The 26917-nt window shown below is 40.0% G+C and overlaps 1 protein-coding gene across 2 annotated transcripts in view; it reads right to left on the bottom strand.

The window, feature by feature from the left end:
* MLIP (muscular LMNA interacting protein) overlaps positions 1-26917 on the bottom strand; it is a 290707-nt gene that overhangs the window by 159773 nt on the left and 104017 nt on the right. Inside the window, exon 1 of one of the 2 annotated variants that reach the window (XM_029242992.1) lies at positions 3655-3780. The exons of the other annotated variant lie outside the window; for it this stretch is intronic. Within the exon in view, the coding sequence (XP_029098825.1) occupies positions 3655-3753 (99 nt within the window). The 5' untranslated portion in view covers positions 3754-3780. Of the gene's footprint in view, positions 1-3654; positions 3781-26917 lie in introns of those variants that run through there. 2 annotated transcript variants of the gene reach the window in all.

The raw sequence follows: 26917 nt of genomic DNA, 5'->3' as shown, positions 1-26917 counted from the left end.
CACTTCACTGAGATAGTTGAAGCAATCTGAAGAGAACTTCCAAAACCCTCATCACCACATCTAGTCACCCACCTACATCTTTGTCCTTTTACATAGCCATCAGTCCTGCTACTACACTCCTACTTAAACCAAACCTCACTTGAATACGTTGCCTTCTACTTACTTTCATTTACTCAACAAGATCTTATTAAATGCCTACCAGATGCTAGGCTCTATTCTAGGGGTTGGCGACACACAGTGAACAAAAACCTCTACCCATTCTGGTGGGAGGGAGAGAGGAAACCAAATAAATATGCAATAAAATAGGATTTTCAATTGTGATAAGTGCTGTGAAGACTAGTATAATAACCTATAGGAGAGAAAATGTTAGGTAAAACTTGGGTTGGCTGGAATCTAAAGGAAAAACTTAGAATTTGCTGAAAAATTAGATGTGCGATATAAGAGGCAGACAAGAGTCAACACAAGTACAAAATTTTTGACCTGAATAACTGAAAGAAATAAGATATTCTTTACTGAAACAGGGAAAAGAAGAGGTGAAGCTGGTTTGAAAATAAAGATCAAATATGATATGACAAATATATATCCAAGTGGAAATGTGGGGATGGGAGAAAAGTTCAGAGGAAAGTCTGTCATGGAGATAAAATTATTACAGTTGTTGACCTATACATGGTATTGAAAACCATGAGACCAGATGAGATCATCAGGGGAGTCAGCACAAATAAGAAAAGAAGAGGTCCAAGGTTGAACCATCCAGCTCTACCATTAAGTGGTCCAGTAGCTGAGGAAGAAGTAGCAAAAGTGACACAGGATTTTAAGAGAAATGGAAAAGCCTGGAACACCATTGATGGAGGATGATGCAGTGAGAAAGAGGCCTGACTATAAATAAGTAAAAGGATTGACAGACTATTGTGAGGGCCCAGCCTAAATGTAAATCCGTGAATTTGTAGTAAAAGCAATTTGCTTGGCTTTTTGATAATGTCTCCAGGAATGCTCAACTGCCTATCATAGGAACAGAGAAAGTGAATTGCAGCATTTATAGAACTGATGTTCAGAGGTGGCTCTGGCAGAAGAATGTTGTGAGTGTCAGGAAACTGAGGGTACTGATGGGAGAAGAGCAAAGGGTCAACCATGGAGTTCAACGTGGACAGGGAAGAAGAGGGACTTCAGACTAAGGGACTAGTGGTCTCTTTGGTTCAGGAATCAGATCTGAAAGCATAGTGGGTGTTGGGGAGAATGGCCCAGGGTCACAGTATGGGTTATGAGAGCTTAGGATTTAGTAGGATGTTAAGACTAGATGATTATAATGTCTAGGCTTATAACAGAGTAGGGTTAGGGTTAGGGTTTCTAGAAACAATGTCTATTCCTTAGGGCATAAAAACTACACAGACAAACCCTTCTGAGCCAACTTTCATTTTTCAATATTATTTTCTGCCTTTAAAAATAATTGTCTATTCCCCCATGGCAGTCAGGTCGCAATTCCCAGGCTTATCATCCAAAAGTAATAAATCAATGCTTTCCCTTTTAGGAAGGGACATTAGATCCCGCATGAGGTTTAGGGAACCCACTAGTCTTATCAGTGATACACAATACAACACACTTTCTAGATGGATTATTTTCTAGGAAGTCTTCTTTACATGACTAATCTCATCAATATCTTGATGGGTGGAGAGGGGTTTTAGCAAGGAAATCACTGAGGGTAGTTCAGATAATCTATCATAGAATTTCATTTGGGTAGGAAATAAAGATAGTCTTTTAGGAGTAAAAGAAGTGGTGAAAGTGTGACTTTGTCCTCAGGTGCTATAGGCCTGCCCTCATCTCCCCACATGATGACTACAGATCTATCTTTTTTTTTTTTTTTTTTTTGTGGTACGCGGGCCTCTCACTGCTGTGGCCTCTCCCGTTGCAGAGCAACAGGCTCTGGACGCGCAGGCTCAGCGGCCATGGCTCACGGGTGCAGCCGCTCTGCGGCATGTGGGATCTTCCCGGACCGGGGCACGAACCCGTGTCCCCTGCATCGGCAGGAGGACTCTCAACCACTGTGCCACCAGGGAAGCCCAGGTCTATCTTATGTTTTATCCAGATGAAATTGAAATACTGACGTATGCACTTCAGTATAAGTGCCCTGTGGTTACAAAATACATATAACCATTATTAACAGTAAGTGGCTTTGCCTTCTAAAGCATATACAGTGACCAAGATTTATTTCTCCAAAAATGTACTTCTTTACTTTAGCTTGCTACTAAAGTCTCTAAAATACAAATAGATCGTCACTACTGATACATTGTAAACTATTGACTTTTTAAAGGTTAATAGTTACAATTTTAGTGAATAAAATTGAAACAAAGTATGAATAAAAATGGATGCTTCAATGAATGAGGTGTGCTTTTAGAACATATCCTCAAAGGAATTTCTAAACATAACCAAATGTTGACAATGAAAACAACTGAAAATAAGTAAAACTATTTCCTTCTTTTTTATTGTTATATTTTCTTACAGGAACATCCATAGCCTGCATAAAATTTCTTCACCAGGTAAGGAGAACAGTTTGTTTTTAATTTTAGTTGAGCCAACATATAATGTCATCAAGAATAACATTTAAAATGGAAAATCCAACAGTACTAAAGACTTTTCATCTTCCTAGTTTACTGTCAGAGAACAAGATCAGGAATTAATTCCTATCCACACACATAACCTCAGATTAACCACAAAAAGGGCAATGGTTTGGTATTCACTTTTAAGCTGGCAGTACATTGTTAGCATGGGGCTCTTTTCATCCCTTTTACCTAGCATCATTTTATCCTAACAAGCATGTACAGAATTTTTTGCACAAAATTTAGTTGGAAAAGGATTTGAAATTATACTAGCTACACTATACAACACTTAGATGTTAGCCCCGTGTTAGCCGGTGGACTGCTGAATCCCATATTCAGGAAAGAAAAAGAAAAATTTTGCTGCATACCATAGCCCAGTTCCAATGGAGCCCAGAAATGAATTGCTATGGTGATGAAAAATCATTTTCCACACAAAGCAGAACCAGATGCATGTTAATATCATTGCATTGGTTAAATGCCAGTTAACACTTTCCATTGTCAGTGTTGTTTAAAAACGCATTTTAATTCCTATCCTTGAGAAACTAGTTTAATAATAAAAATTAGAGCTGAAAGGATGAAAATATTTTCCTAAGTATAGTTTCAAGTGCTCGAAACTCTGAGACTGTCACCTTCTCACCGGCCACTCGACTAATAATTTAAGAAACTGTTTTCCCCCCCGTGCCATGCAGGCTCACTGCTTCTTTGCTCAGTTTCGGGCTCCAGTGCCTTCCTTTCTTCTATTTCCCTAAAAGTTCTCTTCCTTCTGATGTTGACACCCACACTCACAGATGGCCACTAGCTTCTTGTTGAGGAGAAACATGACAGGGTGTCTCTCAGCACTCACACTGCGCCAAGGACTGTCCTGAGCATCTTCTTTGGTTGCCAGTAAGCAGTTTTGCCTTTATCTGCCCATCCTTTCCACTAACTGCCTATAACATTTCATTTTGATATAGTCAAATTTATCTACACCCGGGCATCTCTCCCTCAAACCCTCTTGCAGTAAACACCAGAGTGCATAGCCTTTCAACGTTCTCAAAAGCATGAAGGAAAGACTTCCTTTTACCTGGGGTGTGGTCTGAATGCTCCCTGCTAAGATGCACGAGATCATTTGGAAGTAATTGTTCCCGCAGTCCCTCGGAAGCCCCCGGCTTTCTGGAAGCATTGATTCATCCCATAAGGGTGTGAGCAAACCAATGAGTGAGGTGGGAAGGGAGCCACTCCCTGAAACAACACACACACTCGCAGGGAAAAAAAGAATTCTAAAAAAGAGGTAACGAGGAATCCTCCCTGAACGAAAGGGTTTTGTCAGCTCCAAAGAGTAGATTTATGTTCAGACAATTTTTAGATTTGGAACTTCAAGAGAGGTCAGATTGACTGCTGAAATGGAGCCAGTAGAAGTAAAAGAAGAATTACCACCTATATGTGTTTCCCCTCTTTTCTTTTTATGCATGTAGTCCAATTAAACATTCTGCAAAAAGAACAGAGAAGCCAGATTGTACAGCAACAAGAAGCTGATCAAAGGACCCGCACAGCTGACAATCCCAGCAATCAGTTGGTCACACTCACTGGGAACATTTAGAGGTACAAATACATGCAAACACTGGGTCTAAATAAAGAATGAGAAAACACACGGTCATCCCTTCAAAAATCAATAGCTTTAATTAGTGGTCCTTGGCATGTACCTAGCGAGCAATGGTACAGGAGTGTCTCTAGTGACTGAAGTTTTGCTATTAACTAAATTTGCTCTAAAATAGAGCTTGGAATCAAATATTTGTCAAAACTAAATTCCATTCCAATGTTCCTGGAAGACAGTGAGTTTCCTGACTATAGACAAACGTCAAAGCTTTACATGTGAAATTGATTGGAGTCTTCAGCTTTCGCACTTCCATTTTCTAAGTGTTGATTTTTCTCCAAATCTGTAATATCTATATTTGTGCTTTGGTGATGAAAGACGTTGTGTCACAAGGGCTGGTTATAGACCAAAGGCTCTGGGAAGGAATGAAGGTTTTATTTTAGGGACCTAGATTATGCCTCTTAACATTTTCACCATTATCAGAAGCCTGAATTCTTGGAAACATTAGAAGTGAACCAATTGTCAAAAGTGATACTGTTAGCACACTGGGAAAAACTATTCCAAATAACCCAGTACTTTTTGACCTAGTAAATGATCTAAATTTTTAAATGTGAGTGCTGTGTTACATCAGAGAACAAATTATGTGCCTTCTTCTATGCTATGTATATTTATGGATAGTCAAGAGACTATAATACCCTCCTGCCCTTAAAGAGCTTACAGTCCAATTGGGAATATAAAACATGTGTACAAGTACAGAGATGCAAAGCAAAAAAGAAGAGAAAAATTCCCATCCTGCAGTTCTCAAAGTTTATACATAAGCCACCTGGAGATCTTAAAATGCAGTTTCTTAAATATCCTGTGATAAACCATAATGGAAAAGAATCTGAAAAAGAATGTATTGATAGGTACATGTATAACTGAATCACTTTGTGTACAGCAGAAGTTAACACAATATTGTAAATCAACTGTAAATAATTTTTCTTAAATGCATAAAATATTTTTTTTAATGCAGTTTTTTGTTTTTTAGTTTTTTTGCGGTACGCGGGCCTCTCACTGTTGTGGCCTCTCCCGTTGCGGAGCACAGGCTCGGGACGCGCAGGCTCAGCGGCCATGGCTCACGGGCCCAGCCGCTCTGCGGCATGTGGGATCTTCCCCGACCGGGGCACGAACCCGTGTCCCCTGCATTGGCAGGCGGACTCTCAACCTCTGCGCCACCAGAGAAGACCCTAAATGCAGTTTTTGATTGCGGAGATCTTGAGTGTGGCCTCAGATTCAACATTTCCCACGAGCTCCCGGTGGTACCCAGCTGCTGGTCTGTGACACTCAGAGTAGCAAAGAGAGGAATTTTTGGAGGGTTGTGAGATCATAGTCACATGGGGTAAGTAATTCAAGGATAAAGTGGCATTTGGGCTCACTTAGAAGAGTAGCAGAATAGGACCTCTGAAGGTGAGATAGAATAGCCCTTATTTCAGGCAGAGAGAAAAGCTCAGGTGAAGGCACCTATCAGAACGGCAGTAAGCAGCAGGGGTAGCCACAGAGCAGGGAACCAGGGAGTCAGATCACCCACTGGCTGTGGGACCTGGGTGCAAGCCGGGGTTACAGGACCTCTCGAAGGCTCAGTCCCCCACCAGCAAAATATGGATCAAAATAGTATTTATTTCACAGGGTTCTCATGAAAATTACAATTAAATTCAGCATGTAAAGCTCTGTGTCAGGCAAATACTTAATAAATGTTACACCTGTGAACACTATTGTTACTCAGTTTGGTAAATAACATACATGAGAATAAAGGCAAATAAGACTAGAAAAGTAGGTTCAGTCTAGATCATGAGATTTTTTTTTTAATTTACCATTTTAATTATTTTTAAGTGTACAGTTTAGTGAGTAGCATTACATTTACATTGCTGTGCAACCATCACCACTATCCATCCACAGAACTTTTTTTCATTTTGTCAAACTGAAACTCCGTTCCCATTAAACAATAATTCCTCATTCCCTACCCCAACCCCCCAATCCCTGGTAACCACTATTCTACTTTCTACATTCAGAATCATCTCTCCTCCCCTTTGTAGGTCATCAGAGATCTTGAATTAAGATGTTTTGATGCTATTCAGTAGGGAATAGGAACAAAGATTTTATATAATTACATAAATATATGTATATGCATATATATATATCATCATATATATATATAAAATCCTAATTCCTATTCCTTACTGAATAGGGGATCCTTAACAAATCCTAGAGATCACACTCATCTCCACGATCCATCCCTTGTCAGTGGTTCTATCAGTTTATTCTAAGTGGATTCAAACAATAAGGAAGCTCTTTTCCTATATCTCATTCTGTCCTTCTCCCTCTGTTATTTTTTCTCATTCCCTCCCCCAAACATAAAGCAATATTCACACATGTTGGTACAGTCAGATTTGGGAGAGGAAATACTTCAGCCCCTATCCTTTGTCCTACTTGATTTCTTCCTTGAGTCATTTTACAATGAGAACCGATGAAATTAATCCATTATTTGCTATTTTGTTCTGTGTCTTATTGGGAACTTTTCTGTACTCATTTTCTTTCCCTTGTTTTCTTAGTAATTGTTGGCATTATAGACTATTCCTTATATTGATAGAAGACAATTTTTACTTAACAAAAAGCAGAACAGTCATGCATTATAATAGCATGCTTCAGCCATCTGCTTAGTAACTGCATATATACTCAAAGAGCACATGTATTTAGAACAATTTCTATAGAAACCATCCTCATTGGAATAGAAAATGATGGCACCTGGTCAAAAAACAGACCTCAGTCTTGGATGATGAAGACCAAGTGAGTTACCGACACAGGATTGGGGGTGGGAGAAGGGGAGAGTCTAGCCTCCAGTTACAACTACTTTTTTCTATAGATAAGAAGACCATGTAGGGTCTGCCTAAGACCCTGGAGCATTTTATAAACACAAACTTTTAATGATCTCTCTCCTATTAAGGAACACAAACTTTTCTGTTGAATAATCTAGTCCCAAAAGAAAGTAAAGTTTGTTGAACATTGCAACAGACAAATATAATCCAAAATTCTCTTTAAAATCTGGCATTATTGATGGCTGAAGTAGGGCATCCTTCACCCTTCTGACTAAACAGATATTACTGCAATACCTTCCAGCCAAGAGAATCTTAAGGTATTACTTTTAAAACAAACAGTATAGAACAAATAGTCTCTTCCTGACATGGAAAACAAATTTGAGGAAAAAAAAATAGACACCTCCACAAAATATTGCTAAGAAACATGTAAGTTATTAAACAGATCCAGCTGTCAAGACCATCCAGAAGTCTATTTGACTGCTCTTATGCCTTGTGCTTAAAAAAAAGTCACTAGAAATCCCATTTATTCATCTTAATAAACCCCTGTTGAGTGACAGGCACTATTCTAAGCTCTAGGAGACATCAAGATAAAGACTTGGACCCCATTCTCATGACCCCATTCTCACCTTCACAGCTACACCACTGGTGAATGAAGTTAGAGGAGAGGGCAAGTGTTGTGCTGAATCTAGGCTGTTCGGGGAAGCAGCCTCAGGCCATCCCCAGGGAGCTTTCACTCAGATTCTGCACTTAGTTTCTACTCCTAGTAACCAACATCAAAATCACTTCTCATTCTGTTTTAGCCCTGGGTGGTGTTTTTCCTCTGAAGATGGGAATCACCCAGGGTTTGGACCCCTGCTCCAGAATAATAGGTGATTGTAGGAGTCATAATCACAACTCAGAATTGGCTGTATGATATTTAAATGAATCCTGATATCTCATGAAAAATGCATGAGAGCCTGTTGTAACTGAGGAATTTCAGCTTCAAGTTATGCTAAGCCTGACTCCTGCCCTAGTTCCCTTTCAACTTTAACTTAATTTACAGAAGAATAATCTAATGATGCATATTGAAATGGAAGATTAGTTGTTCTATTTTGCTTTAACCCTTGCTCCTTATTTTTTAGAGATAACTAACCAGAGACTCATGGCAAAATGATGTTCCAATCATAAGCAAGACGTGACGAAACTTTGGCACCAATGATCATGATAATCATCTCTGAAAATAGAATACTACCCTCTCCCCAGCATGTAGCTCCTTTCTCTTTTCTCTATATTATCTCCAAGCAAGACCTGGGGAGTTGGGAGTTGGTTCTTTAGGACATGAGTCCACCTTCTCCCCAGGATTGCTGGCTTCCTCAATAAAGCTATTTTTCCTTTCACCCAACACTTGTGCCTCAGTATTGGATTCTTGAGGAACAAGCAGCCAAACTTGAGTTTGGTAACACTGTCACAGTCTAAGTTTGTCCTCATCTATATTGGCATGTGTGCTGGCCTCATCTGGGTTTCTTCTATTCCTGTTACTACTGCTTGCAGAGTCTCTTCTCTTGAGGGTATATCCTCCTAGGTAAAATGATACTAAAAGTCCACCTTAATTCAAGTAAACCAAGAGCTTCGAAGTATTGAAGAAAATCTAGCACCTAAGTGAAAATGTTTGACATACTTAGATATTCAGAAGAGGCAAATAGGCCTTGTACCTGGTAGAATTTGAAAGGGGAACAGAGACAATGATAAGAAACATACATCCAACAGGAATAAGTGTCTGTTGGTCACTCTCCCCTTGTGGAATCACTTTCCAGCTTGGCTTCTGGTATACCATTTCTCTTGGTCCCCTCCTAGCCCCTGTACCTTCCTTCTCTGCCTGCTTTGTGCCATCTGACCCTGAAGCATTGAAGTGGCCCAGGAGTCACTTCCTGGATAATCTCATCCTGTCCCATAGCTTTAATTAACATTTATAAGCCATTGAGTTCCAAATTTGTTTCCCCAGCCTGTACAGTGTCCTTGGATAATACACCCCTATAGCCAACTAACATCTTCACTTAGATATTTTACAAACATTTGAAACTTAATACGTCTGAAACTGAATTATTTGTGTTTCTCCTGAAATTGTTTCCCACCCCTCCCCCTAATTTCTCCCCACCAGCATATAGCTGTACTTATTTCTCATTGCATAAGCCAAAAATGAGGGCTTATGTTTGTTTTTGTTGGTTTCCCATAATCCCCCATCAATATATCAGTATTGGTCAATATACTGATATTCTTGCTTTCTCATAACCTCCCATCAATATATTAGTATAACTTGTCAGCTCTCCCTTCAAAATAAATCTAGAAAATGAATCTATCTCATTACTTCTACTTCTAACGTCCTAGTAGCAGAACCTACCATAATCTCCTTTCTGAATCACTTTGTCATAAGTGGTCTCCCTGCTTCTACTTTGCCTCCTATAGTCAATATCCGATAAACCACCCACATCTCCCTTTGGCTGGAGGACTATCCCCAGATGCTGGAAGTGCTGTGACAGTGCTCAGCTGTTTATCTTCTCCAAGAGTTGTTCCTGGTTGAATAAATCTCCTTATAAAGTCACCCCCCTTCTCAGAGGCAGCCTGTATCCAATGGCTGCTTGATGAATCCATACAAAAACCTGGCACCCCTGTTCCAATTTGAGACAATGCTGAAGGGTGAACCCAGTTTCAGAGCTACCCTCAAGTTGGCTAACCTTCTACTGAGACTTCATTGCAGCCCAATTCTCCCTCTGTGTAATCTTGTTTCCTTCCCATCTCCCACTGGTGTTGGTCCTGAGAGCACTTCCAAGAGGTAAAACTTCCTGTATGCTAATCTCTATCTCAGAATCTTCTTCCTGGGAAACTGATCTATCACATCTCCCCAGTTGCTTTCCACACAGTAGCAAGATTAAACCTTTAAAACATGTCAGACCACATCACTTCTCTATTCAACACCCTCCAGCAGCTTCCCCTGACACCCAGAGGCTAGGCCAAATTCCCTAAAATAGTCAACAGCTCAACAGGACTTGGTCCCTATGACTCTCCCTCCTGCTTCCTCAGCTCCAGCCACGATGAATTTTGTGTATTCCTACAGCATGCAAATCCCACTCCCTCGAATGTTTTTCCCAAGCTTATTACTGTCCCTTCACTTCCTCAGGTCTCTGCTCAAAAGTCACTTTAACTGTAAAACGTCCCTCACCACCCTACATGAGACTGCAACCCCAATTCAAGCCCCTTCCCCGTACTCTCTATCCACTTTTGCCCATGTTATTTGCTCTAGAGCCCGTACCAACTTCTCACACTTGATTCCTATCTAATTTTGTCATTTTTAAAAAATTTTTATTTTATATTGGAGTATACTTGATTTACAAGTCATGTTAGTTTCAAGTGTACAGCAAAGTGATTCAGTTATACATACAATACACATACAATTTTATCATTGGTTTTTAAACTCCATAAGGGTAAGGATTTGGTTTTGATCACCTTTATTTTCCTAGAATAGTATGTGGCACTTATTACCACTCCATAAATATTTATCCAGTGAACTTCTTGACTGACTGAGATCTTTATTTGTGGATATTTCTTGCACTTCTTTTCTTCTAATGAAAAGGACAATTTTGATTAAATTTGAATTGACTCTCTAAAAGAAAACAGAATCATCCCAATCTCAAGTTTCTCGGTTCCACTGGGCCAGTTGCTGCTGGGGCTCACAAGTCCTTACTAAGAATCAAAGGTCTAGAGGCTAAAGGTCATAGCAAAATGAGAGTAACTGCAGTCAGCTTCCTCCCATGACTCTTACATACAAATACCTGTAGCAAGAAATAGCAAGATGCTCAGAGCTATGCACTGTCCAACCATCTAGGTCAAAAGCAGACAAAATTTGTTCTGATCTCAGATTTTCCACCAAATAGTTGTGAGGTTTTGGGTAAGTCACTTAACTTCTCAGGGACAATTTGTTTCTAAAACAACATTCTAGAATCAGTGTTGGTTTCCCGATGTGCCTTCTTTAGAATACCAGCCTTGCAAGATAAATAGTGATGAAAGGATTATGTGGTCAAATAAATTTAGGAATTGGTTTATTCCATATCGACCTTGTGGAGTTGTCTCATGGTCCAGAGGCCCTTCAAGCTTGGCTTAGCCCACAGTTTCTCACATTTATTTGGCCACAGAAGCCCTGGCTTTCCCAATGCCCACTTCCAACCCACTCACAGGGTGAACTGCTGAACTGGGCTATCCACAAAGGTGTCTTTCTGCTGTGATATTTGATGAAGGCATGAAAAAGAGATATTTTGGTCAAACAAATCAAGAAGTTTCCACAAAGTTACTAGATGAAGTGCTATTCCTGATCTGGGCTTGGAAGGGAGAACAGTGAGATAGATGGATATTGGCAGAAGTCCTCTGAATTAGGAAGAAAGGAAGAGGTGGTCCACATTCCATGTCTAGTGGGCACTATAAATACACGTGGGCCCATGGGTCATGAATATATGCAGCAGCACAGGAATATGAACTGAAAATATGGATAATAAATTGACTAGAAGATCTTGAAACATATCCAGAGAGATATTAATAAAGTGTGGTGCAAAGCATTGGGGATAAAGCATATTATTTAATAGAAATACTCAGAAATTCCATATATAGAGAATAATTTCTATATACATCATAAGAGAAACCTAAATTCTGGCCCACAACACAATTCATAAAGTCTTATTTGTAAGTGAATAGAGTAACACTAGCATCTTTAGAGTTTACAGCATAATTTCATAAAGGAACAGAGCAAAATAATATTTATTTCCAAAATGACTTTTGGTATAATATGATTTAAATGTATTTTATTTAAAATAAAGGGGAAGAGGGGCGCCTTCAAGATGGCAGAGGAGTAAGACGCGGAGATCACCTTCCTCCCCACAAATGCATCAAAACTACATCTACATGTAGAATACTCCTACAGAACACCTACTGAACACTGGCAGAAGACCTCAGACTTCCCAAAAGGCAAGAAACTCCCCACGTACCTGGGTAGGACAAAAGAAAAAAGGAAAAACATAGACAAAAGAAGAGGGACGGGACCTGCACCTCTGGCAGGGAGCTGTGAAGGAGGAAAAGTTTCCACACACTAGGAAGCCCCTTCACTGGTGGGGACGGGCAGGGGGTGGGGGGGAAGCTTCGGAGCCACGGAGGAGAGCACAGCAACAGGGGTGCAGAGGGCAAAGCGGAGAGATTCCCGCACAGAGAATCGGTGCCGACCAGCACTCACCAGCCTGAGAGGCTTGTCGGCTCACCCACCGGGGCCAGTGGGGGCTGAGGGCTGAGGCTCGGGCTTCAGAGGACTGGGGTTGGCTACGTGAACACAGCCTGAAGGGGGCTAGCGTGTCACAGCTAGTCGGGAGGGAGTCCCGGAAAAAGCCTGGAGCTGCCTAAGAGTCAACAGACCGTTGTTTTGGGGGTGCGCGAGGAGAGGGGATTCAGAGCACCGCTTAAAGGAGCTCCAGAGAAGGGCGAGAGCTGTGGCTATCAGCGCGGACCCCAGAGACGGGCATGAAACACTAAGGCTGCTGCTGCAGCCACCAAGAAGCCCATGTGCAAGCACAGGTCACTATCCACACCTTCCCTCCCGGGAGCCTGTGCAGCCTACCACTGCCAGGGTCCCGTGATCCAGGCACAACTCTCCGGGAAGAACACACAGTGTGCCTCAGGCTGGTACAACGTCACCCCGGCCTCTGCCACCTCATCCTGCACCCCTCCCTCCCCACAGCCTCAGTGAGCCAGAGTCCCCTAATCAGCCTCTCCTTTAAGGCCGTCCTGTCTGGACAGGGAACAGACGCCCTCAGGCGATCTACACACAGAGGCGGGGCCAAATCCAAAGCTGAACCCTGGGAGCTGTGTGAACAAAGAAGAGAAAGGGAAATTTTCCCAGCAGTCTCAGGAGCAGCAGATTAAATCTCCACAAACAACTTGATGTACCCTGCAACGGTGTAATACCTGAATAGACAACGAATCATCCCAAAATTGAGGCGGTGGACTTTGGGAGCAACTATAGACTTGGAGTTTGCTTTCTACACCTAATGGGTTTCTGGTTTTATGTTTATCTTAGTTGAGTATTTACAGTTTATTATCAATGGTAGATTTGTTTATTGATTTGGTTTCTCTCTTTCTTTTTTATATATATATATATTTTTTCCTTTTTCTCTTTTCGTGAGTGTGTATGTGTATGTTTCTTTGTGTGATTTTGTCTGTATAGCTTTGCTTTTGCCATTTGTCCTGGGTTTAGAGTTAGGGTTTTTTGGGTTTTTTGGGGTTATTTTAGTATAGATTTTAGTGCTTGTTATCATTGGTGGATTTGTATTTTGGTTTGGTTGCTCTCTTTGTTATTTCTCTCTTTCTATTTTTTTTATTACTTTTTTATTTTTAATAATTATTTTCTATTTTAATAACTATTTTATTTCTTCATTTTTTATTTTTTTGTTTCTTTCTTTGTTTTTCCTCCCTTTTCTTCTGAGCCATGTGACTGACAGGGTCCTGGTTCTCTGCCTTGTGTCAGGCCTGAGCATCTGAGGTGGGAGAGCAAAGTTCAGGATATTGGTCCACCAGAGACCTCCTGGCCCAACATAATATCAAACAATGAAACCTCTCCCAGAGATCTCCATTTCAACGCTAAGACCCAGCTCCACTCAACAACCAGCAAGCTACAGTGCTGGACACCCTATGCCAACAAGCAAGAAAGGAACACAACCCCACACATTAGAAGAGAGACTGCCTAAAATCATAAAAAGTTCACATACACCCCAAAACACACCACCAGACATGGTGCTGCCCACCAGAAAGATAAGATCCAGCCTCATGCACCAGAACACAGGCACCAGTCCCCTCCCCCAGGAAACCTACACAACCCACTGAACCAAACTTACCCACTGGAAGCAGACACCAAAAACAACGGGAACAATAAAAAACCAGAACAATTAAGAAAATGGTAATAGGAACATGCATATCAGTAACTACCTTAAATATAAATGGATTAAATGCTCCAACCAAAAGACATAAACTGGCTGAATGGATACAAAAACAAGACCCGTATATATGTTGTCTACAAGAGACCCACTTCAGACCAAGGGACACATACAGACTGAAAGTGAGGGGACAGAAAAAGATATGCCATGCAAATGGAAATAAAAAGAAAGCTGAAGTAGCAATTCTCATATCAGACAAAATAGACTTTAAAATAAAGGCTATTACAAGAGACAAAGAAGGACACTACATAATGATCAAGGGATCAATCCAAGAAGAAGATATAACAATTATAAATATATATGCAGTCAACATAGGAGCACCTCAATACATAAGGAAAATGCTAAAGGCCCTAAAAGGGGAAATCGACAGTAACACAAAAATAGTAGGGGACTTTAACACCCCACTTTCACCAATGGACAGATCATGCAAAATGAAAATAAATTAGGAAACACAAGCTTTAAATGATACATTAAACAAGATGGACTTAATTGATATTTATAGGACATTCCATCCAAAAACAACAGAATACACTTTCTTCTCAAGCGCACATGGAATGTTCTCCAGGATAGATCATATCTTGGGTCACATATCAAGCCTTGGTCAATTTAAGAAAATTGAAATCATATCAAGTACCTTTTCCAACCACAATGCTATGAGACTAGATATCAATTACAGGGAAAAATTCATCAAAAACTACAAACACATGGAGGCTAAACAATACACTACTAAATAACCAAGACATCACTGAAGAAATCAAAGTGGAAATCAAAAAATACCTGGAAACAAATGAGAATGAAAACACGATGACCCAAAACCTATGGGATGCAGCAAAAGCAGTTCTAAGAGGGACGTTTATAGCAATACAATCCTACCTTAAGAAACAGGAAACATCTTGAATAAACAACCTAATGTTACACCTAAAACAATTAGAGAAAGAAGAATTAAAAAACCCCAAAGTTAGCAGAAGGAAAGAAATCATAAAGATCATATCAGAAATAAATGAAAAAGAAATGAAGGAAATGATAACAAAGTTCAATAAAACTAAAAGCTGGTTCTTTGAGAAGATAAACAAAATTGATACACCATTAGCCAGACTCATCACGAAAAAAAGGGAGAAGACACAAATCAATAGAATTAGAAGTGAAAACGGAGAAGTAACAACTGTCACTGCAGAAATACAAAGGATCATGAGAGATTATTAAAGCAACTACATGCCAATAAAATGGACAACCTGGAAGAAATGGACAAATTCTTAGAAATGCACAACCTCCAGAGACTGAACCAGAAAGAAACAAAAAATATGAATAGACCAATCACAAGCACTGAAATAGAAACTGCGATTAAAAATCTTCCAACAAACAAAAGCCCAGGACCAGGTGGCTTCACAGGAGAATTCTATCAAACATTTAGAGAAGAGCTAACACCTATCCTTCTCAAACTCTTCCAAAATATAGCAGAGCAAGGTACACTCCCAAACTCATTCTATGAGGCCACCATCACCCTGATACCAAAATGAGACAAAGATGCCACAAAAAAAGAAAAGTACAGAACAACATCACTGATGAACATAGATGCAAATATCCTCAACAAAATACTAGCAAACAGAATCCAACAGCACATTAAAAGGATCATACACCATGATCAAGTGGGGTTTATCCCAGGAATGCAAGGATTCTTCAAGATATGCAAATCAATCATGTGATAAACCATATATTAACAAAATGAAGGAGAAAAACCATATGATCATCTCAATAGATGCAGAAAAAGCTTTCAACAAAATTCAACACCCATTTATGATAAAAACCCTGCAGAAAATAGGCATAGAGGGAACTTACCTCAACATAATAAAGGCCATATATGACAAACCCACAGCCAACATCATTTTTAATGGTGAAAAACTGAAAACATTTCCTCTAAGATCAGGAACAAGACAAGGTTGCCCACCCTTGACACTATTATTCAACATAGTTTTGGAAGTTTTAGCCACAGCAATTAGAGAAGAAAAAGAAATAAAAGGAATCCAAATCAGAAAAGAAGAAGTAAAACAGTAAACTGTTTGCAGGTGACATGATACTATATATAGACAATCCTAAAGATGCTACCAGAAAACTACTAAAGCTAATCAATGAATTTGGCAAAGTTTCAGGATACAAAGTTAATGCACAGGAATCTCTTGCATTCCTATACACTAATGATGAAAAATCTGAAAGAGAAATTAAGAAAACACTCCCATTTACCGTCGCAAAAAAAAGAATAAAATACCTAGGAATAAACCTACCTAAGGAGACAAAAGACCTGTATGCAGACACTGATGAAAGAAATTAAAGATGATACAAACAGATGGAGAGATATACTATGTTCTTGGATTTCCAATCAAAGAATCAACATTGTGAATATGACTATACTACCCAAAGCACTCTACAGATTCAATGCAATCCCTAACAAACTACCAATGGCATTTTTCACAGAACTAGAACAAAAAATTTCACAATTTGTATAGGAACACAAAGAACCTGAATACCCAAAGCAATCTTGACACAGAAAAACGGAGCAGGAGGAATCAGGCTCCGGACTTCAGACTGTACTACAAAGCTACAGTAATCAAGACAGTACGGTACTGGCACAAGAACAGAAATATAGATCAATGGAACAGGATAGAAAGCCCAGAGATAAACCTACGCACATATGGTCACCTTATCTTGGATAAAGGAGGCAAGAATATACAATGGAGAAAAGACAGCCTTTTCAATAAATGGTGCTGGGAAAACTGGACAGCTACATGTAAAAGAATGAAAGTAGAACACTCCCTAATACCATACACAAAAATAAACTCAAAATGGATTAAAGACCTAAATGCAAGGCCAGACACTATAAAACTCTTAGAGGAAAACATAGGCAGAACACTCTATGACATAAATCACAGCAAGATCCTTTTTGACCCATGTCCTAGAGAAATGGAAATAAAAGCAAAAATAAACAAATGGGACCTAATAAAACTTAAAAGCTTTTGCACAGCAAAATAATCCATCAACAAGATGAAAAGACAACCCTCAGCATGGGAGAAAATATTTGCAAATGAAGCAACTGACAAAGGATTAATCTCCAAAATATACAAGCAGCACATGCAGCTCAATATCAAAAAAACAAACAACCCAATCCAAAAATGGACAGAAGACCTAAATAGACATTTATCCAAAGAAGATATACAGATTGCCAAAAAACACATGAAAGGATGCCCAACATCACTAATCATTAGAGAAATTCAATTCAAAACTACAGTGAGGTATCACCTCACACTAGTCAGAATGGCCATCATCAAAATATCTACAACAAAAAATGCTGGAGAGGGTGTGGAGAAAAGGGAACCCTCTTGCACTGTTGGTGGGAATGTAAATTGATACAGCCACTATGGAGAACAGTATGGAGGTTCCTCATAAAACTAAAAATAGAACTACCATACGACCCAGCAATTCCACTACTGGGTGTATACCCTGAGAAAACCATAATTCAAAAAGAGCCAAACATTGTACCACAATGCTGCAATGTTCATTGCAGCTCTATTTACAGTAGCCATGACATGGAAGTAACCAAAGTGTCCATCAATAGATGAATGGATAAAGAAGATGTGGCACATATATACAATGGAATATTACTCTGCCATAAAAAGAAACAAAATTGAGCTATTTGTAGTGAGGTGGATGGACCTAGAGACTATCGTACAGAGTGAAGTAAGTCAGAAAGAGAAAAACAAATACCATATGCTAACACATACATATGGAATCTAAAAGAAAAAAGAAAAAAAAATGGTCACAAAGAACCTAGGGGCAGAACGGGAATAAAGACACAGACGTAGAGAATGGACCTGAGGACACAGGGAGGGGGAAGGGTAAGCTGGGACGAAGTGAGAGAGTGGCATGTACATATATACACTACCAAATGTAAAATAGATAGCTAGTGGGAAGCAGCCACATAGCACAGGGAGATCAGCTCGATGCTTTGTGTCCACTAGAGGGGTGGGATAGGGAGGATGGGAGGGAGACACAGGAGGGAGAAGATATGGATATATATGTATATGTATAGCTGATTCACTTTGTTATACCGCAGAAACCAACACACCATTGTAAACCAATTATACTCCAATAAAGATGTTAAGAAAAATAAAACAAAGGCAAAGCAATAACCTCCTATTTTATGTTCCAGGTATACTTACATATGAAGAATGCCCTCAAAAGCCTTCATCATATACTACAGATACAAATTTTATCTGTATTACTCAGTTTTGCTGATGAAAACTGTGTTCAAAAAGTGATTTTAGGATTGCTCACATAAAAGTTTTAATTGATTATTTTTAAAAGTTCTAAGCTCTTTACATTCAGGCTCTGCCCACCAGGACAAGTCATGAAACACCCCTGCCCACAGGTATCTGGTCACAGAGAGATCATAACCAATGTTTTGTCATTAGAGTCACATCTGCTCTTTCCGAAGCAACTGTATTTTAAATTAGCTTCCTTATATTGGTCAACATAAAGAATAGGCTAGATATAAGTGTAAAAATGTGCATACCAAGAAAACAACTACTACTTCCTGTACATATTTTATATTTTACCTTAATCCATCATTTTTTTTCATTGTACTCTATTGAAATTCATGACTCTGCAGAATAACTGAAGACAGATGTCAGAAAGCCAGTGTCTGTCCATTCTTTTCTTGAATTACCTAACCATAATTAGAAGAATAAAATAGCAATAGAAGAAGGGTAGAACTAACTGACTGTGTTTGCAATACAGAAGAGAGAACATGGGGCTTTGGGTGAGAGAGTACTGGTGTGGTATCCCCACCCTTTTGCCACTTACTAGCTGTGTGACCCAAGGCAGATTCTTGATCTCTCTGAGCTTCCTTTATTTAGGACCGCAGAGTTCATCACACAAACTGGGACACTCTCGAGTGTGAAAGATGGGGGCATGGGGGGCACAATTAGTAATTCCTTCAGGGCAACAGGCATAAAATGGGACTATACGGGGCAAACCAAGGCATAATCAGCCTACTTATTTGCAATATTGAGGCCATAATATCTCAAAACTGTTGTGAGGTTAAAAATGGCATGATATAATAGGCTGCGGAGGAAGTTTAACAGCACGTATTCAATGAGTTATTTTTCCCTTCTCATAACTAACAGTTGGGTATTGGTTGGGGATGGGGATGATGTGAAGGGCTAATTGTGTTATCTTTTAAAACATGGAGCAAGATAAATGGTTGGCCCACTGCTTCTTCTGCTTGAAGTGCTGTCCAGCAACCATCTCCCTGCTTCATTTCTCTTCACCCTGCTGAGTTCTAAGAAACTCAGAGATTCTATGGTGAATCATTTTAATTTGCATGATGAGGTTAACACAATTGCTCACCCACAGTATACTTCATAAAATCACTACCTGAAGGCTCCTTCCATGATTTCCTGGGTGAGATACAGCCACCTGTTGCAGCTCTCTTAGGCCTTGTACTTCTGCATAGCGTGTGCTGCTATTAAAACTATGTGATTACATGTATAGTGAATTCTTTAATGTCTGGCTCCCCAGTTGGAACATAAGCACCAGGTCAATGGGACATTTCTATTTTGTCTCCTGCTGTACCCCCAGCACCTAGTATAGTGCTTATCACATAGCAGGGGGTCAATAAACATCCATTAAATAAACAAATGACCATGGGCATACATGAGGGTTGTATGGAGGATTCAGAGAGGGCAAGAGAGATTTCTGTCTTCAAGGAGCATACAGTTGTTAGGGAACCACTGACCAAAGCTGCCCACCTTGGCCAACTACCATGATAACCTCTTGCATGAGTTATCTCACAGTAGGAGTTCCCGACAAGGAACATGGTGCTGCCAAGGAAAACTAACCAGGAGAATTTGGGAGGGTCCAAAAGGAGAGAGGAGATGCCAGCCCATAATATGTCCTACCAACCTCTCAGAATCCTTCACGCTGGAATCCTTCTTGGCAGAGAGATGCATGCACCACCAGGAAGGACGCTGAGTCACACCAAATATGGGCCAGGCAAGATGATTGGCCGGAGACAACCCAGAAACTAACCCCATTACCATAAAACCTGAGACTGTGAGCCACGTGGCAGAGCGGTTCTCCTGGGTTCCCTTACCCTGCTGCTCTCCACCCAGGCGCCCTGTCCCAATAAAGTCTTCTGCTTTGTCAGCACGTGTGTCTCCTCAGACGATTCATTTCTGAGTGTTAGACAAGAGCCCAGTCTTGGACCCTGGAAGGGGTCCCCCTTCCTGCAACACAGGAACAGATTTGATCAAATTTATACTATGTATAAATACCATTTAACGAGTTTTATGTGATACTATTCTGGGTACTTAATATAGATCATCTCTTGAATTTCTCACAACAAGCCAGCAACAGAATTATCATGTCCACCAGACAAGTGAGAAAATTGAGACTTGGGGAGATTAAATTACTTGCCTAACGAGCACAAGATGTAATTGGATTTGAATCCCTGTCTGCCTGGCTAGAACCCAGTTTCATGTGGACTCTTATTTGCTGACTGTTTCTCCCAGCCTTACCATAGAGATACTCACTTACAGACAAGTGATAAGAAAGGTTCAGGAGAGAGCAGCCGCAAAGATTTTGTTGTTAACAACGTTAAAGAGAATTGGACTCAGGTGAATGTTTCCCTAAAGCCTCCAGTATTCATTCCCAAAATGAGGCTATACACTCTGGCTTTTCTAGCTTTCATCACCATTATTTTCTGTCTCTATGTCATTCTTGCTATAAAAACAATGCATGGTTATTTCGCAACATAACTTTAAAATGGAAATGAGATATCAGCAAAAAATCCAATTGTATTGGTATGAATGCTAAAGCTACCTAAATTTCAATATGGATAGTGCAACATAGACCCAGAAAAATATTGTTGGATCACTAAATATGTTTATGACAAGTATTTCCTTATATTTAATAAACAATATTTATCTTCAAAAACATCTAAACTAATGTGTGAACTCTGACATGTTTTATACCATCAATTTATTAATTCTACTAATGGAAACAATGAAATGTGGAGTCAGATTCAAACCATAAATCTACCAATAATTAGCCAACAACACTATGATAGTTATTTAAATTCCATGAGCTTTCATTTCTCCATCTATAAAATGGGCATAATAAAGGCGTCCAAATCTCAGAGGGTGAATGTGAAAATTAAATGAGATGACATATAAGAGCCTGATGTATGGCCCAACACACAGTTGGCACACAGTAAATGTTAATTTCTCTCTTTCTTTCTAGGACAGATGAAATGTATAAGGTTTAACAAAAATCTCTAATGGGTACAGTCTCAGAATACTACCATGTTTTCTTGTGGCGTCCTCTATTTTCTCCCCTTAATGTGTTCACTCCAAAACAAAACAGAAAGGCAGATTTTAACCATCTTCATCCTCATCTACTGTCATCCTAAAGATCCTTTACAAACACTGTGACTTGCCCACAACTGCAGAAAACCAGATTCATCAGGAGTTACAGAACACTCCAGCAGCACATTAATAGACTCAACGTTCAATGCTCCATATCCTCCAGAATCAACCATGACTTAGACCGAAGGGTTGTCCTGAAAGAAGGTGCATATGCATTTGTAAAAGAGTAATTGAGTGGGTGAAGAGATGCCAGTGAATCAAAGCACACTGGGATGATCTTTTCTTTTTTTTTTAGGTTGACACCAGAATTTCCACAGAGGGAAAAACCAGCTGACCACTACAGTAGCCGGTATATTGCCCCAGGATGAGAGGTGTCCCTGGGACCAACACTGCTGAGCAGTCTTCCACGAAGACAGGAATTAATGATGCCCTTTTGGATCACCACTGTATCTCTGGTACTTAACACTGAGTAGATACTAAATATATATTTGTTGAATGAATTAATTAATAGTGCATGCCAACCCTAAAGAAAAGAAGAGGTCAGAAATAAAGGTGCTAGGGGTCAAGTATAAAGAAATAGAAAATAAAAGGCAAAGCTTTTCTCCCCATGACTCACCTTATTAGTGGTAAGTCAGTAGCTACCGTAATTTAGCCTTCCACTGTCACTTCTCTGACTACATCACATTAGATGACAGGATGCTTCCTAGTTCAGAAATGGCTAGGGTTTCAAAGGTGGGATTTTAAGAAGCAATACAGGAGATAATGCAAGGAAAACATGTTTCTTCATTATCTTCTCTCAGTGTGCAATGAAGTAATATGCAGGATGTAAGAAGGAAGATGTTCAAGTTAATAAAATAGATCATTTTAAGGTATTTTATACATCATGAAAGGGAAACTGAAATAGCAACCATCTTACCTGAAAAAAGCACTTTACCTACTTATCAAATTTGTCCACAGGTTAGAATAAAGAGAGCATTAAAAATTTGCAGTGAAGACTTATTGAAGAGGTTGTCTTTTCTCCATTGTGTACTGTTGCCTCCTTTATCAAAGATAAGGTTTTATGGCACTTGGACATCTTCCGACGTAGCCTTAGGCAGCTTACAACTCACAAGTGCATGGGAGATTCCTGCATCTTTTGTGCTCTCAAGAAAAACCAGGGGGCTTCCCTGGAGGCACAGTGGTTGAGAATCTGCCTGCCAGTGCAGGAGACATGGGTTCGAACCCTGGTCTGGGAAGATCCTACATGCCACGGAGTGACTAAGTCCCTGCACCACAACTACTGAGACTGTACTCTAGAGCCCGTGAGCCACAACTACTGAGCCCGTGTGCCACAACTACTGAAGCCTGTGTGCCTAGATCCTGTGCTCCGCAACAAGAGAAGCCACCACAATGAGAAGCCTGCGCACCACAATGAACAGTAGCCTCTGCTCGCCATAACTAGAGAAAGCCCACGTGCAGCAACGAAGACCCAACACAGCCAAAAATAAAAATTAAAAAGAATTATTAAAAAAAATAAAATTTGCAGTGAAGAATGGCTCCCTCATTTCCATAAAGAAACTAGATTATCTAACTCATAGGGATTTGAGGATAATTAAATGAAATGATACATGAGACATTCTCAATATGAGGCCCACCATATGATAAAATCTCAGAAATGATCAGCTATTGTTGTAGCTGTAGGCTATAATATTGTGTTGCCCAATGTGACCAGCAATCTAACATTAAATATATATTTAAAACCAATAAATGCCAGTTCTGTAATCGTTCTAAAATTTCAAAAATATATATTACTACTGAATATATACTCCCAAGTTCTTTTCTTTAAAATGAGTATTTTGAGTTCTTTTTTTTTCCTGATCAACTTTTACTATTTTTTCTTGCCTTTTTATTTTACATCTCTATATACAATGAAACTCTCTTCCCACCTATGATTTTGTTCATTGATTAGTCTGCATGGAAAGGCAAATCTATTCCCTTGAAATCTGCCTATTACAGTAACCAGCAAATTCTAAACAGAAACACTTTTCCAGAGTCTCTAATTTTGAATATCATAGTACTATTTTATTTGAAAATTGAACCATAAGATTCCAGGTAGAAATATTTTAAGAATTACTTCTCAGTCTTTTGAAAGCCCATATTGACATGAATAAATCTGGTTACCTGAAAGGGTTAGGAATGCTGTAAGGCTGGTATCTGTAAGTCTTAGATCCCAATAGGCTGCCCATGTGTATCATATGCAGTTACATGCATATATATACATATTTTTTTTTCAAATCAACATGTGACTGTGTAGGCGATGAGTGAGGCTTCAAGCTATGTGAAAATAAGCTCTAGAGGTTCTAATGACATTCAGCTGGACAGTCTGTAGGCATAAAGGAATTTGAGACACAAAAAATCATTGTTCCAGTGCAGAATTATTAAAATGTTTTTCTGTAAAAAGAGAATGCCCTCTTTCTTTCTGGAGATATTTACTAAGGACCATAATGTATCATTTCAATTCTCTCAATAAGCTTACCATCAAAAATGCAATATATGTTCCCTCAATATTTTCAAATTTCACTTAAATTATTTTTAAACTATTTTTTCTCTTTAAAAACTGACACGGGAAAAAATAAAACAAAACTGATCCCTCTTCAGCACAGTATTTTAGGGAAAGAAGAATGAATAATCACTAAATATCTTTAACAATTCCTATGAAGATGGACGTGAGATTTTTACCTCAGAAAAAAACATCTGTGGACTCTTGCCATTTCATTACTTTTTAAGAAAACTTTGGCTTTTCTAGACTCCTAACCATGAGCTCAGGAGCCAGAGTGCTGGGTTTGGGTCCCAACTCTACCACTAAATATCTGTGTGACTTTAGACCGATGACTCAATTTTCTCATCTGTAAAATGGGAATAATCAGAGTAGCTACCCCGTGGGGTGCACGTAAACCCTTAGAACAGAACCCAGCATGGAGTAAACACTCCATAAATATTCACGGTTATGATCAACCATTGTTAACAACAGGATGACCAGATAAGTTTCAAATAGTTGGTCCATTTTTTCCAACCTTCCTCCACCCATTCCCACATCCCATTTTCAACACTTACTTCGAAAGAATGAATGACCTCTTACTGCTCAGATAATTGACTTTTTTCTGAACGTCTGTGTTACAGACGTTGTTGGCTCCTTTCACAGTCAAGAAAGTCTTTCTCTGGGTCTCTCGGACACCCCCCTGCCTAGTTCTTTCGCAGTCTCTCCTCTGCTTCTCCTCCTCCAGGAGAAAGAGCCCAAAGACTCAGCACTTAATGCCTCCTCTTCCTTTTGCTTGATTCTCTCCATCCCAGTGGCTGTCCTCTGCTCTCATGGTTTCAACCCTCCTAGGCGCTGGCTGGCTCCCTACCAGCACCTCCACCTCTGCCCTCTCTCCTGAGCTCCAGCTTTTCCTCTCTGATGTTTGATACGAGCACCATAGTGCAAGTGGTTGGATTGGGGGGCTTGACAAACATGGGTTTGAAGCCTGGCTCTGCCGTTTGCAAGTTGTGTGACTTTGATCAATTTCTTAATTTCTGGAAATCTCCATCTCCTCATCTGTAATAGATCATTTAGAAAATCTACCTCATAGGCTCCATTAAACAATACAACAGATATAAGGCATTTGACATAGTTCCTGGTCCACAGAAAACATGTTAGATGATTATTAATGTTAATGTCCAATTGAATATGTCCAAAATCTTTTGCCATTCCACACTCTTAAATTAAATAACTCTTCTTCTCCGTAAGTTCTAAAATGTTTTACTACCCCCATCAATTTCAAGACACAAGATTTTAGGCTTTTTATTATTTTCTATTATTTGTTTCCATCATCTGAAAGAAAATATGGTAATATATTCTTCAGTTGTAATAAAAAGAATGTTTTTCAGCTGTATATGTCATTGACTAGTTTAAAGGTTACATTCTACAGCCTCCCTTACTTATAGGTGTGGCCATGTGATTAAGCTGTGACCAATGAGATGTAATTAGAAGCAAGTCTCCTTAAAATGGTGTGGCATGCCCTTCTTTGTCTCATTCTCCATCCTGCTGTCTGGAATTTTGATGTGATGGCTGGATCTCTGGCGGCTATATGAGACCCTGCTGATAGAAAGCTTCACTCTAAAGATGATAGATTCATGAATTGACAGGGGGAGCCGCCAATCAAGGTCAGGACCAACAACCTCTGAACATTTTTTTTTTAATAATGGGAGAGAGAAGTAAATGTCTATCATGAGGTTTCTCACCTGTCTACAGCCAGATCTGATCTTAAGTGAATTAACAACATTTCGATTGCTGACTCTTCTCTGACATGCACCCCTTACTCTAGTCAGGCCCCCTTCCCTCACAGTCTCCCACTCACTTTGCCTGTACTGCTTTCTCACCCTCAAGTGTCTTGGGCTTGCTCAGCAAAATGGTCCAGATCCAGCAGGAACCCATAACTGATTTTTGAAATGCTCACCTCTCTCCCTCTCATCTGAATGTTGTAGCATTTCTATTCTGTTCCACATCATCAATTATCCCCATAGGATAATCTTGCCTCTTGGATTATCTGTAAGATCATTAATAACCAGGGGTCGCAAGTTGGGTTCTCCAGAAACAGATCCCGAGACAAAGTCCAGGGTGTCAGGTATTTACAAGAGATCAACAGCAGTGAGAGGGATGGGGCAGAAGCAGAATTGGGAGAGGGAGAAGTTGAACTGTGATGCTGAGGCTGATTGTGTAGGGAGCTCAGGAGTGAGTATTACCACAATAGCATCCCACATCCAGCCAAAGTGGCCAGGCCTTTGCCCAATGTGGGCTGCGCTGGGAAGGTGTGACTTCAGCATGGCATCTCTCTGCAAGTGAGGCAGACCTGAGCGAGGTGACAGATAGAAGCTGTCTGCCCAACACACTCCCTGCACTGGGCAGTAAGACCTTCCTCAAAGAGGAAGCTGGGTACCCATCTCTGTGCCCACCCCCCCTGTGTCTGAATTCTATGCTTCTCTGCCCAACACACCAATTTTAATATTAAACCAACAATAGGTGTCTGATAAATATTTACAGAAGACTTACTCTATGCCTAGCCTAAGAAACATAGTCGGTATGACGTTCCTGAGATGAATCCACTCACACTTTTAGAAAAGGCCTTTAAAAGTGCCTTTATAAGAAAAGATCTTTTTAGTTCCCTGGTGGCGCAGTGGTCAAGATTTGGCACTTTCATTGCCGTGGCCCACTTTTGATCCGTGGTCGGAGCACTGAGATCCCGCAAACCGTGCAGAGCAGCCAACATAGGAAGGAAGGAAGGAAGGAAGGAAGGGGGTAGTGAGGGAGGGTGGGAGGGAGGGAAGGAAGGAAGGAAGGAAGGAATGGGGGAGGGAAGGAGGGTGGGAGGGAGGGAAGGAAGGAAGGAAGGGAAGAAGAAACTTTTTAAAACCTTTTCCTTCTGCTTCCTGGAATCAGCACTGACTTCACAAAAGCTCTAAATCC

The sequence above is a fragment of the Monodon monoceros genome, unplaced genomic scaffold (assembly GCF_005190385.1).
Source record: "Monodon monoceros isolate NGI ecotype Baffin Bay Population unplaced genomic scaffold, NGI_Narwhal_1 Super_Scaffold_3, whole genome shotgun sequence".
In the NCBI taxonomy this organism is placed as follows: domain Eukaryota; kingdom Metazoa; phylum Chordata; class Mammalia; order Artiodactyla; family Monodontidae; genus Monodon; species Monodon monoceros.
Note: the sequence above shows the minus strand (reverse complement) of the source record. Positions and strands in the feature narration are given on the sequence as shown.